This window comes from Papio anubis, chromosome 12 (genome assembly GCF_008728515.1).
Source record: "Papio anubis isolate 15944 chromosome 12, Panubis1.0, whole genome shotgun sequence".
Taxonomy (NCBI): Eukaryota; Metazoa; Chordata; class Mammalia; order Primates; family Cercopithecidae; genus Papio; species Papio anubis.
Window position 1 is genome coordinate 59,667,495 of NC_044987.1, and position 13,374 is coordinate 59,680,868.

Consider the following 13,374-nt stretch of genomic DNA (forward strand, 5'->3'; position numbering starts at 1 on the left):
CCCTCACAGTCACGCTTGTTTCCTTTTTATTTGTCCCATTTGGCTTATTTAGTACATCACCACACCCTTCCCTCCCTTCCCACCCCTCTTTCCTCTCTCATCCCGCTCCCCTATACACACACACACACACACACACACACACACACACACACGTGTACACATATTCTCTGGGTTCTGTAGCCTACCTTTTGAACAAAGCCCTCCTGGTGTGACGATCACCAGGCACCTGTGTAGAGGAGGGTTGGCAGGGATGGGCCCCAAGGCCACGGTGCTAGGAGCTTTCTTGCTTTCACACTTTTCTATGTCCTTATATTTTGGTGAGCCATGATGGAAAGGTTGTAGGAAACTGACTTTCAAGTATCTTTAAAAATGGTCGTTGCTACTACTGTGATTTGTGATTGGCACATCAATGGACTTTTTTGCAATCGTACATCAGTTGTCAATATCTGGATGAATGCTTCTAAGAATTACTAAAATCATTTGTTCCATGGGTTGGCTATCTCTCCTACAATCCTGGATTCCTGAAACCTCTGCCTCTCTCACCTCTCGTAACCTATTGATCCAGTCCTGCTCCCACATCCTACCCACTTATCCCCAGCCCTGGGTTAGACCTCCCAGCCCAGCACTGCAGCCTTGTGCCCCCGCCCTCTGCCTCCCACCCTATCCTCGCCAACCCTCCTCTACACAGGTACCTGGTGATCTTCACGCCAGCAGGGAAAAACATTCCATTGCCTGAGCTCTTTTCAGGAGGAACTGGGAGGCCCAGCACAAGCTAAGTGCCAGTAAAGGTTTGTTGAATTAAACGAGATTGAAATATGGAGAAGGGAACCAACATTTATTGACTATCTTCTCTTTGCCGAACTCCTTACAGAAGTTAGTTATCTCATTAACATGGTTGTTTTGACCATTAAATTAGATAACGCTTGTAAAGTGCTTACCCAGTCCGGTTTCTGACCCTTAGTTGAATGCTATCATTATGATAATTGTGGTAACAATCACAAAGCCACTGCAAAATGGACATTGTCATCTTCCGGAATAGATGACAGTATCCGTCTTGCAGTGGCTTTGTGACTGTTACCACAATTATGAGAAGGCTCACAGAGGCTATGCCACTTGCCTAAAGTCCTCCGCTAGGATTTCAACCCAGGACTCCTAACTCCAAAGCAGAGCTCCTTTCTCTTCAACTCATCTCCTATGGCTTTTTACCCAATTCCAGGGCCTAAAGGCTCAACTGCCTTCTGTCTCTGCCCCACCGGCCACCATCCCCAACTCCCTAGCTTGTTCTTTTAGTCCCCTGTTGGTCTAAAATGGAGAAGTTGCCTCTCATGCCTCCTCCTCATTTTCCAGAGTCAAGCATCTTGGAAACATGGGTTCTCACACTTCCTAAATCACATTCTCTTAGACTTTGAAACAGAATTGCAGAGCATTGAAAGCAGTAATGAGTTCGGTGGGGTGAGCGGAGAGCTCACATTCAGTGCAGGAATTCCCTCTCAGCACTGGGGGCTGGGCTGGCGTGCAGCCCCTGCCTGACACACGCCTTCAGGGAACAGGAGCTCATGGGCCATTCCTAACCATTAGAAGGTTTTCTTTATAAGGAGCTGGAGTTGGCCTCTCTCTGGTTCCTCACATTGCTCCTACTCTGCCCTCTTGGGCCTCCTAGAACAAAGATTTGAGACTGCTGTCACGATGCCTTCAGTCTGTGCTTTGAGGGTCGCTGAGAGTAGGAACACATGACTTAGTTCCCTCGCCATTCCCTTCCCAGCTCCCCAAAGTGGAGCTCACATTCCCAGCAAGCCAGCAAGGCCCGGCTGGCCCGTATCAAATGAGCTGTGTTTATCTCTCAGCCTCCACTGGCAGAGAGGGTGGGACACGGGCCCAGCTGGGGTGCTGGTCAGAGCCAGCCCAACTCTCCAAGGAGTGAATAATGTCTTTCTTCCTCAGTCCCCTCCTCCCACCAGGGAGGGGGCGATTGCAACACTGCCACCACCTTAGGTCTCAGCCTGTTGCTGAAGAAACCCTGTCTTACCTTCCTTGGGGCGGCCCTGGAGCCCAGGCCTCTGTGCCAGTTGGCACCCCCTTCACCTCACCGCCTGCTCAGAGCATGAAGACAGAAAGAGTGTCTCAGCTAATGCCCAGGCAGAAGGCCCCTTCCCTCCACCGATAGACCTGGCAGAGGCTGAGAATGTGGGGGGCCTGGCAGGAGGCCTCCAGTGGCCACAATCCCCACCCCACCATACCCTAGAAGGTGACAGGCACAAGGAAGGGTGGCATGGCCTGGAGCTCTCTCAAGTGAGATGAGTGCCCACGGCCATGCCAAAACCAAGCAGGAGGAAGAACTGCCAGGCGGCGACAGGCCGCCTCAGTTTCTGCAGTGCTGGCACTAGCCCCAGCCCTTGAACATGGCCGGTGGAAACAGTTTTAGTTCTTTAAGCTACAACTTCACTGTGTGACATTCAGAGACTCATCCTCCTTTCTCTGAGCCTCAGTTTCCCATCTGCAAAATAAGAGAAGGGGGTAAGCTATGATCTTGAAAGATTTTCTGCATAGTTTATGAATCCATGATTTCAACATTTGAAGACTCCAAAATTCTAGGATTCTAAGATTTAGGATTTTGAGAATTCCATGTTTCTAAGAACCTGTATTTCCTTAGAATACAAAGCTTCTAGAATTGTCCAATGTTGTGGTTCTAAGATTTGATCATTGAAGATTCTATGATTCTTGGATGTGTTGATGGTCTCATACATCCTAGGCTCTCAGAACCTCCAAAGTCGGTTAGGATGAAGTTCAGGGAACCAGTAGGGCCAGTCCTGAGTGACACAGGAGTGTCACCTGAGTGTGAAGGAGGTAAAGTTTGTCTCACATCTCACTCCTTTCCCATACACTCCCTTTGGTCCTCTGTGGCGTTCCCACCCCTACCCTGGCCTTGGACCTGCCCTGATTCCTCTCCCTCCCCACCACCACGTCTCATCCCACCTGTCCCCATGCATCCCTCCCCATCTCAGAGACCAAGCATGCCTTTTCTCAGGGACCTTTTGGAGTCAGATCGGCAGGGGTTCAAATTGTGGATTTGGCTTTTATTTGCAGCCTGAATTTAGACAAGTTACCTAACCATTGGGGGCCTCTGTTTCCACATCTATTAAATGGAACTAGTAACAATCTTTACCTCTCAGAATTACTGTAGAATTAAGTTAGATAATATATGTAATACACCTAGTGCTGACATGTATTATGTGCTCAACTAAATAGGTTTTTAAAAAAACCAGATCTGGGCACTGACCCCAGACTTTCTTAATCCCTTAATAGTTTGTTTCCTGTGGTGTTTCTTTGACTCCCAGAACTCTCTGTGGTCATCCCCAGGCACCTATTAGGGGACAAACATCATAGCACACACTAAGGCCAAATCTCCCTGGTCTCATTTACAATTGCACCAACCCTGATTCTGGTGGCCTCCTGCATTCTTCTAGCCCCACCCACAAGCCAGATCAGTCTGCCTCAACTCACCTCATGCCCACAGACCTTGGGCGGGGATACAGAGATGAAAGTGACTCAGAAGTTGGAGAGAATGGGAAGGCAGACGTGAGAGGCAAGAGACCAGTCTGGAAAGAGAAGCAGAGGCTTATGGAGGGCTTTGAGAGCCCAGGAGGCAAAGGAAAGCCATGGAAAAGCTTTAAACTGGGCAGTCCCATGATCAGATTTGCATTTTAGAATCACCACTGTGCTCACAGGAATGGAGAACTAATTGGAGGGCAAGACTGGAGGCAGAGAGACCACGGAGGGGCTGTTGCAGTCATCCTGCTTTGAGATCATGCTGGACCTGTACGAAGATGGAAGTTGTGCTGATGGGCAAAAGTACAGATTTGAGAAACACCTAGGAGGTACAATGGGCAGGCTTTGGGACAGACCGGATAGGATATGGGTGGAGAGGGCAAAGGAGCCGTCAAGGACAGGATTGAGGTTTCGGGACTGAACACATATGTGAGTGTGGGGCACTTGGCATAACAGGCAGTAAACATTATTATCATTAGTAATACAGTAGTCCCCCCTTATCCTTGGTGATACATTCCAAGACCCCCAGTGGATGCCTGAAACCACAGTTTGTACTGAACCCTAGATAGACCATGCATAGATTTCTTTTGCCTTCTTTACAATTTCACAGATAGAAGATTCACCCTTACTGTAGATCTTAGCAAACTCACTATATCATTTTTTTCCTTTCCTTATTAATTGAGAACTTCTACCTTTTTACTTAAAGAAAGCACTTTATGGCTTCTCTTTGGCATATCCAAATTGCTGGCATTGCTACTCATGCTTTGGCGCCATTATGAAGTAAAATAAGGATTCCTTGAACACAAGCCCTGCAATGCTTCAACAGTTGATCTGATCACTGAGACAGCTACTAAGTGATTAACAGGTGGGGAGCATCTACAGTGTGGACACACTGGAAAAGGGATGATTTACGTTCTGGATGGGACACAGAGCGATGGCAACAGAATTCACTATGCCACTCAGAATGATGTGCAACTTAAAACGTATGAATTCTTTATTTCTGGAATTTCCAATGTAATATTTTGGACCAAGGTTAATCATAGGTAACTGAGACCTCAGAAATTGAAACCATGAATACAGGGGGACTGCTACAGTAATATTACTTCCCATTATCATTTATTTATTGAACTTTTTGTTTGTCAAATATTATACACATCCATGGGCCTGGTACATGACTTAAATAAAACAAAGTCACCTCCTGAAGGAGCTCACAGCCTAGTGAAGAAGACATATAGATACAATACATTCAGTCTGACAAACGCTATGATGGTGTGAGCACAGGGTCTTCAGGCGAGGCTTTTCTAGGAACATGCCTGAGTTGGATCTTGGAGAAATTAACAAGGTGCAGGAGGGGAAGGACTTCTTAGGCAGTAGGTACTAGATGCAAAGGCACAGAGGTGGGAGTGGATGTGGTTCATGAAGGACATGGAGGCTTCTCTTTGGCATATACAAAGTGCTAGACACTAGCTCCCTTTCCCACAGGAAGTGTCCACTTGGATAGGCCACAGCTAAAGCTCTTTACCCGTCTCAACAGACTTAAAGTGACTGGACTTAGTTGATCTAATCTGAATTCTGGACAGCAATGTTTACCAGACAGATTCTAAATGTCACTGTGTCATCCCAAGCCTATCATGAGCTGGCTCCTGCCTGCTTTTCCAGCAAAACTTTCTGTGGTGGCCCTGTTTTCAGCCTCATCTCCTCTTGCTAAATTCCTCACTCTTCCACCAGCCCCCAGGCCTCCTCCTACTGTGCCTTCAAACATGCTGTTTCCTCTACCTGGAATGGGATTCTCCATCTCCAATGTTTGACCAACTCCTTCCCATTCCTCAAAAGCCAGCTTAGATGCTACCCTTTTTGTGAAGCGGCCCCAAACTTCCAGCCACTGGCCTTTCCTGCAGAACTGAGTTCAGCCCTCATTACAATGCTCATCACAAATGGATTAGAGGTACTTCTTAAGTAAGATTTGCTTCCTAACTAAACTGTGACCTTCTTGAGAGCCAGGACCAGATCTCATTAAGTTTTGTGCTCAATGCAGAGCCTACATAGATAGATTTGGTGCCTGATGAACAAAATCAATGATGAAAGAACAGAGTTAACAAAGAGGGAGAGATTCTGGAAGAGGAGCCAATTGATGATCCTTAATCCTGGAAGCCTCTTTCATTCTTTTTTTTTTTTTCTTTTTTTTTTTTGCTCTGTCACCAGGCTGGAGTACAGTGGCACAATCTCGCCTCACTGCAATCTCCGCCTCCCAGGTTCAAGCTATTCTACTGCCTCAGCCTCCCAAGTAGCTGAGACTACAGGTGCGAGCCACCACGCCCAGCTAATTTTTGTATTTTTAGTAGAGACAAGAGTTTCACCATGTTGGCCAGGATGATCTCAATCTCTTGACCTCATGATCCACCCCCCACAGCCTCTCAAAGTGCTGGGATTACATGCTTGAGCCACCGCGCCTGGCCCTGGAAGCCTCTTTCTTTAACAAAAGGAAGGCCGGGCGCGGTGGCTCAAGCCTGTAATCCCAGCACTTTGGGAGGCCGAGACGGGCGGATCACGAGGTCAGGAGATCGAGACCATCCTGGCTAACACGGTGAAACTCCGTCTCTACTAAAAAATACAAAAAACTAGCCGGGCGAGGTGGCGGGCGCCTGTAGTCCCAGCTACTCGGGAGGCTGAGGCAGGAGAATGGCGGGAACCCGGGAGGCGGAGCTTGCAGTGAGCTGAGATCCGGCCACAGCACTCTAGCCTGGGCGACAGAGCGAGACTCAGTCTCAAAAAAAAAAAAAAACAAAAACAAAAGGAGTAGTTCATTATATGGGAAGAGGGCCAATTCCCTTTCAGCACTTTTACCTTGCCACCCAACAGAAATTAGCTTCTGACAACCCCCACTTTCCAGCCCCCTGCCATCTGAATGCTCAAACCACTGGCCAAACCAAACGACAACATGTACAAAAAGGTCAGGAGCCCAGAGCAGCTAAGGGGATGAGTGATTCCATGATCTTCACACATAAGTCAAAATTTCCAAACTGTCTCCATCCAAGTTCCAAGTTCATCCCACAGTCTGGCTTGAAACTCTCATGCTGTGATAAAAGGTCTTTTATGGGGTCAGTTAGGAGGGGTTAGTGCGGTTGAGAATTCTTCCCCAATAGGAAGCAGAAAAGACAACTAGAAAGAAGCTTCTGGGCTGGAGAGGAGGCTGGACAAGACCATGGAAAGGGCATCAGGAGGGGCCGGGGTGAGAGGAGAGAGGTCTGGAATTGTGGCTGGCCTGTCCCCAGCCTGCAAGAACTCAGGAAACCTGAGTGAGCCAGCCTGCCCAGGAATGTAGAACGTTTACATCTCTTCCCTCACACCCACACAGCCATACTTTCTCTATTTATTTATAATCCCCTCTTCACGCAAACAAACTTGCTCCCCTCTGAGACATAAGCCCTGCTCTGGGCTCTGGCACCCGATGGGAGAGGCCTCTTAAGGAAACCAGAAGAAAAGCCTCAGCTCCTCAGGGGCTGAGCTGTGCAACCCGGGGAAAGGAACCGCATTTCTCTGAATCTGACTTTTTCCTCTGGCACATGACAGACATACAGGAGCATAGAAGGGCCTCTAGGGAGAGAACTGTCAAACCAGGAAAGGCAGCTCTGTTACCTCTTAAAGGACAGGAAGCAGGGTGGGGACTGTTCACATTCTCTTTTGCCTTGGACATATATGCTTAGATTCACAGAATCGTAGAAAGCTAGGGACTCAGAGACGTCTAGTCCTCTGTTTCCTTTCTGGGAAATTGAGTCCCAGAGAGAGATCGGGCCTTACCTAAGCTTGATTCACTCCAGCACAAACTTCAATGCCAGTCGTCAGATGTGGAGAGAATGCTTACAGAGACACCCATCCCCTACTAGGACTAGAAGAAATGGCTTTAACTTGTAAACAGAAGGCTTCTGACGAGATACAAAAAAGAACTCCTGAGTACAAGAATGAAGATGGGGTCCTGGACAGAGGTAGGGGGACGCCTGAAATGATCTCTGTACTATACTTTCCAGGGGCACCACTGTCACGCCAGTCCTTTTCTTTGAGAATATGAAGGATTCAAGGTCCCTCTCCCAGAGCCGGGCGCCATGGTTGGCGGCCGGGGGAACTTGAGAGGCCAGTCCTGGAACAGGTGCAACAGCTGGAGCAACTGCGCAGCTGTTGCCGGGCTCAGGCTCAGCAGCCTGCACGCCAGTGAGTGAGGCAGAGACCTCTGCTGGTGGGAGAGGAGAGGTGCAGAACGGCCCAGTCAGATCCAGGGAGGTCAGCCTGGAGCCGGACTTCAGGCCTTCACTTAGGTGCTCCCCACTGCCTCATGCAGACCTGAACAGGTAGATGGGGATGCAGCTAAGCTGAACAGAAAAGCAGAGTCCCCTCTGGTCGGTCTCCCACTACCTCCACTGCCACAGGCCATCCAGGCACTTTTTTCTGGTGTTTGAGGGTCTGCCTGTCCACTCCTCCCTGGCAGGGCAGGAGTACTACCCTCCCACATCCCTATTCCAAAGGCCAGAGTGGACTCAGAATCAAGGCAACCATATCTTAGGGTTTTGGAGACTTAGAATCACTAGGTGTTAAAACTAGAATTGTCCTCAATAATCATTCACTAGAGTCCAACCATCTTACTTTACAGGGGGGAAAACTGAGAGGCAGAGAAAGGCAACCTGTCCAGGGTCACAGTTGGAATTGATGGCACAGCCAGGGCTGGATCCCTGACTTTCTGATTCCAGGTTTGCCCTCTGCATCACATCCTACCATGGGAGCTCCCTTCCTGTCCCATGCCTGCGTCTAGTCTAGGGCCTGGAATCCATCACCTGGGAATGAAAGCTTGGATTCCCATAATACACAAAACCCTTGAAGAAAAAAGATGTTTTTTTTTTTTTTTTTTTCTGAGCAGGGTCTCACTGTGACACCCAGGTTGGAGTGTAGTGGTACAATCACCGCTCACTGCAGCCCTGATCTTCTGGGCTCAAGCAATGCTTCCACCTCAGTCTCCCAAATAGCTGGGACCACAGATATGTGCCACCATGCCAGGATAATTTCTTTATTTTTTCTAGAGAGAGGGTCTTGATATGTTTCTCAGGCTGGTCTCAAACTCCTGGGCTCAAGTAATCCATCCACCTCGGCCTTAAGTGCTGAGATTATAGGTGTGAGCCACTGCGCCCAGCCCCATGTTTTTACTTGGTAACTGACTCTCTCCTTAAAGCAGGATTGGATGGGGGGAGGGAAGAGAAAGCAGAACATACTAGACACCTACAAGGGACAACTAGGGAAGTGAAACAAAGAGAGGAGCTGAGAGGAGTAGGGCAGAAAGCACTGCAGAGGGAGGTAAGAAGATAGTAGACCTCTGGTGGACACTCATCCACAAAGGGCTGATTGTCTAGAGTGACCAGCATCACCCATGTCTGTGGCTCAGCCTAGGGCTGGGACCAGTACTGGTCAGTAACCACGTCAGGGACCCAGCCTGGGTAAGGGGTCTTGTATAGGGGTGGAATTGGTGTTCAACCTGTGGCCAAGGTTGGAGGATTAGGGCTTGGCTTGTGGCTGGAATTGAAACAGTCTGTATTGGGATTAGGGCTCAATCTATGGCTGGAAATAGAACCAAAGAGAGAATAAGTTTTGTTTGAATAGCCTGAGGAGCAAATTGTTACCTGTGTTCACAGGCCCTTGGCATTCTTCAGGGCTCCGGCACCTCAGGAGCCTGATACCATACAGACTTGAAAATTTTCATCTGTTAGCACTGTTTCTGAAAGCACCTAAGACATCACCAGATTTCTGACCCACAACAGGTTTGAGATCTCACTGAAACTAAGATGAGGACCTTTGTAAGAGACCTTCAAATAGCCTCGAGGCAAATGACTATAGGATCCTTTCTAGATTCATAGGTTGTCAGCACTAAACAAAATGAGGCTCAGATAAAGAAGTGGTATGTCCCAACTCACACAGCCAATAAGTGACAAATCAGGGTCCAAGATCCAGGTCTGTTCTGTTTTTTTTTTTTTTTTTTTTTTCTTAAGAGATGAGGTCTCACTATGTTCCCCAGACTGGCCTTGAACTCCTGAGCTCAAGGATTCCTCTCCCTCTCAGTCTGCCAAGTAGCTGGTGACTGGAACTACAGGTGTGTACCACTGTGCCTGGCTTTTGTTCTTTTCTTTAATAAATTTGCTGTATGACCTTGGGCAAGTCATTCTTCCTTTCTGGGCTTTAATTTAACTCTAAGTATAGGTACATCGATGGGTAGAAGCAGATGGTGTTTGATAGTTTCACCAGTTCTAACATCCAGTAATCTTAACATTCCCCAATGAGTGCCAGTCCACCTCACCCTAATGAGTTGGCTCCAAGTCTTTTTCTCACATGTCTGGAGCTCTGTATTTACAAAGCTGTAGGGAGATGGAATACTGGCAGGACCTGCTGAGAGGTACAGAGCTGAAGGCCAGGGAGGCACAGAGGAGGGAGATCAGACTGGATCAAGTCACCATGGAGAGTTTGCTTGAAGAGGTATGACCTAGGCAAGGCCATGAAAAGCTGACAACATATAGGAAGCAAAGAAGCAGGGTGTGGGTAGGGTAAGAGTCTGGTTCTAGGACATCTTTCTAAGATGCATCAAGGGCAATGATATCTGGAGAAAAAATCGCATGGACTAAGAACAAGGTGTGAAGTGGATGGGAGGCAGGCATGGAGGGTATCCTGTGCAAAGTCTCTTTTAAGAAATAGAAGGCAGGTGTTAGGAGGAAACACTCAGGGTTCGAGGAAGAGATATTTATTGAGTACACAGCATTGTGCTGGGCACTTTATTACCTCCTTTAATCCTTCCGAGAACCTTTCAAGTTCTGGATTAGTATCTCTCTTAGACAGATGAGGAAATTGAGGCTCAGAGAAGTTATGACTTACCAAAAGTCACACAGCTATAAGGGGCACAGCCAGGACTTGAATCCAACACTGAGCTAATTCCATTACTTGTTCTATGTAATGGAAAGACTTCTATGAGTCTTATGCTGCTGGCAGGCCAGAGACACTCAGCCTGCTCTCATGAGTAGAAACAAGACTGTAACAAAGTCCAGCACTACCAGCTCCAGAATGTCACGTGCAAAAGAAAGGCATAGATGGAGGAGCTGAGCTGGGGAGAGGAAAGAACACCAGACTAGGAGTTGGGAATGCGGGTTCTTAATCGCAGGCTGTGCCATGTATGACCTGAAGAAACCCACTGCCCCTCGTTGGCCTCAGATTCCCTATGGGTATCTCAGGGTTTGAATGAAGCTCCTTTCTTCTGATTAAGAGAATGTGGTTTGGTTTCCCATCCTCACAATATTCTAAGAGATTGGCCAGGCATGGGGAGGGGGCCCACCAGCCTATTGTGGGGGCAGTGAGGAAACTGAGGCTCAGATTGATGATGTAACCTGTTTGATGTTACACTGTATCTACGTGGAAAAGCATAATTGGGAACTGATTTTTTTTGGAAGCTATCAAGCGCCAGTCTTGTGCTAGCCGCTTTACCTGTTTTCTCTAATTTAATCCTATCAACTCTCCTAGGATTTTTACTTCCGCTTTATAGATTAGGAAACCCAGGATCAGAGAGGTGCTCTCCATGACGGCCTCTCAGCAGCTGGCATTCAGCGGGGCTGGGATGGTGAAGACGCTGGTCTATCTCACTGTGCCCTGCCTCCTCCCAGTCTCACACTGCAAATTCAGGGTTCCTTCTAGACACTGTGAGGCGGGGAATAAAGCATGGGATCTGGAACTAGAGTTCTGGCTTTGGATGGCTTACTGGCTCTGTAAGTTTTAGCAAGTTCCTCCTCCTTACTCAGCCTAAGTTTTCTCACCTGTAAAGTGCGAATGATAATACCCACCTCACTGGAGAGTTGCGAGGATCAAAAGAGAGAAAGGAATGGGAAGGTTATCCTAATTACCTCTCATTTCTGTCGAATGACTCTTTCCAAAGGCAAAAGGCCTTTTCTTCTCCATCACACTCCTTACCCTTAGCCAGACATGCCCGACTCCCTCCTAGGAACAGTAAGTCCTCCCCCAACCCAAAGCACAGTGCCCTGCCCTCTCCCCCGCTGCCCTCGGTGCCCCTCCTCAGGTCCCTGGCAGCAGCCCTCTCTCAGTTCTGAGTCGTGCCGAGTTCCTCCGGTCCCCCGGCCCATACTGGTCCTCACGGAGTCTCCACCCCTCCGGCACAGGTGCTGCCTGGACGGTTGTCAGAAGAGCTTGGGGTCCGGGTCCTGGCGCTGTCCCGCACATTCCAGGGGCCGCATCCCTCCTCTGCCCACTCAGTCTCCCGGTCTACTTACGGGCTCGAGCGTGGGAGTCCAGAGGAAACCAGAGCAGCGCGAGTCCCAGCAAGGAGGAGAGGACCCTCACCTCGGGAACCATCCTTCCTTTCCCCAGGGTCAGGCCGCTGGTCCGGGAGCGGAGTCGGGAGGAAGGGAGACGAAAAGGACACTGAGGCACAGGGGCCACAGATCAACCCACAGATCTCGGGAGGGCTGCTGCTAGAGCGGGGTCGGAGAAGGGTCAGGAAGCAGCGGTGGGCAGGAAAGGAGGGCAGAAAGAGAGGACTAAGGTAGGAAGAAGAGAAAAGTGGAAAGAGAACGCGGGGAAAGGCGGGAGAGATGGAGAGACGGAGGAAGGTCCAGCAGGAGGGAGAAGCGATCAAAGAAAGGGGGAAGGTGAGAGGGAGAGGAGGAGAAAGCAGGGAGAGGACCGGCGTCTGCCGAGCGCGCAGCGCCGGGCGAGGCGCGCGGGACCAGCGGGTGTTCCGGGCGCGCGGGCTAGAGGCGGCCGGCGCCCCCTGCTCGGTGGGCTCGGGGTCGGGCCGCCTGGTCCTGGGGCCCGGCGAGGCGGCGGTCCAGGCGGCGGCGGCGGCGGCGAGGCGGCCGCGGAGGGAGGCTGAGCGCGGGCCGGCTGTGTTCGCCAAGGGCTCCAGGCGCCGCGCTCGGGCGCATTTGTACTTTGCCGCGGGAAGCAGGCAGCCCGGCCTGGCGCTGGCCTAGCGCTGGCGCCTCCTCTGGGACACCGCGGGCTCGGTGGATTGGCCACCCGAGAAACAGGCCCACTTTTTCCCCTCCTCTCTCGTGCGGGTCTCCCGGACAGACGCTCCAGGCGCGGCGCCGAGTGGAGGCGAGGGGGCTGCGGAGGGGGAAGGGGCCACCCGGGCCACAGGGTTTAACCCCTGACTCTCCGCGACGCCCAGAATGCAGGAAGGCAGAGTGGAGGGAGACCTCAGGTGGAACTTTCAGGTGGGGAATGCTGAGCTGTCGGGGCTGCGGGTACCGGGAAGGCTCAGAGTAAGGCGCTCGGCGGTGCGTGCCCGGAACTCGGCAGATGGATGGAATGAGAACACTGGCGTTCTTAATTCAGTTTGTGGTCTTCAGCACGCCACCTAAGAGTCTGTTTCCCCAGCTTTAAAATGGGCATTTTAAGATTTAAAAATATCTACTATCTTCCCACGATTGTTGCTAAGATGAAATAAGGTAATGAACATCGAAGCACCCACCCCACAAAGGGTCCTAATTCCAGGTGCCTACAATACCAGTTGCCCCTGTTCCCACTCCGTCTGCCCATGCGCCATTCTCAGGTTGAAAGCCGGCCCATAGGGATCCTGTGCCTTCCCCTGGAGATCTTCCTCTGCTCCCCACTCCCACTCCCGAATCAAGGCAAGATCTCTTCTTTGCCTTTGCAGGTGAGGGCTGTACCTCTCTGGGAGTGATGGTCACCTTCAGTCATCTTTAGGGAGAGCTGGTTGTCAAAGAGTTTTCTTTCCCACCAGAAGGGGAGTTCCCTGAGGACAGGGCCCTGACACCCCTCAGTCCACAACTG

At 50.1% G+C, this 13,374-nt stretch overlaps 1 protein-coding gene across 2 annotated transcripts in view; it reads right to left on the reverse strand.

The window, feature by feature from the left end:
• The window catches only part of CHRDL2 (chordin like 2), a 34,970-nt gene extending 22,502 nt beyond the window's left edge, over window positions 1-12,468 (reverse strand). For both annotated transcript variants that reach the window (XM_003910414.3, XM_003910413.5), the window contains exon 1: window positions 11,847-12,468. In XM_003910414.3, coding sequence (XP_003910463.1) covers window positions 11,847-11,928 — 82 coding nt within the window. In that variant the 5' untranslated portion in view covers window positions 11,929-12,468. The remainder of the gene's footprint in view (window positions 1-11,846) is intronic.
• Between the last annotated feature and the right edge of the window lie 906 nt (window positions 12,469-13,374).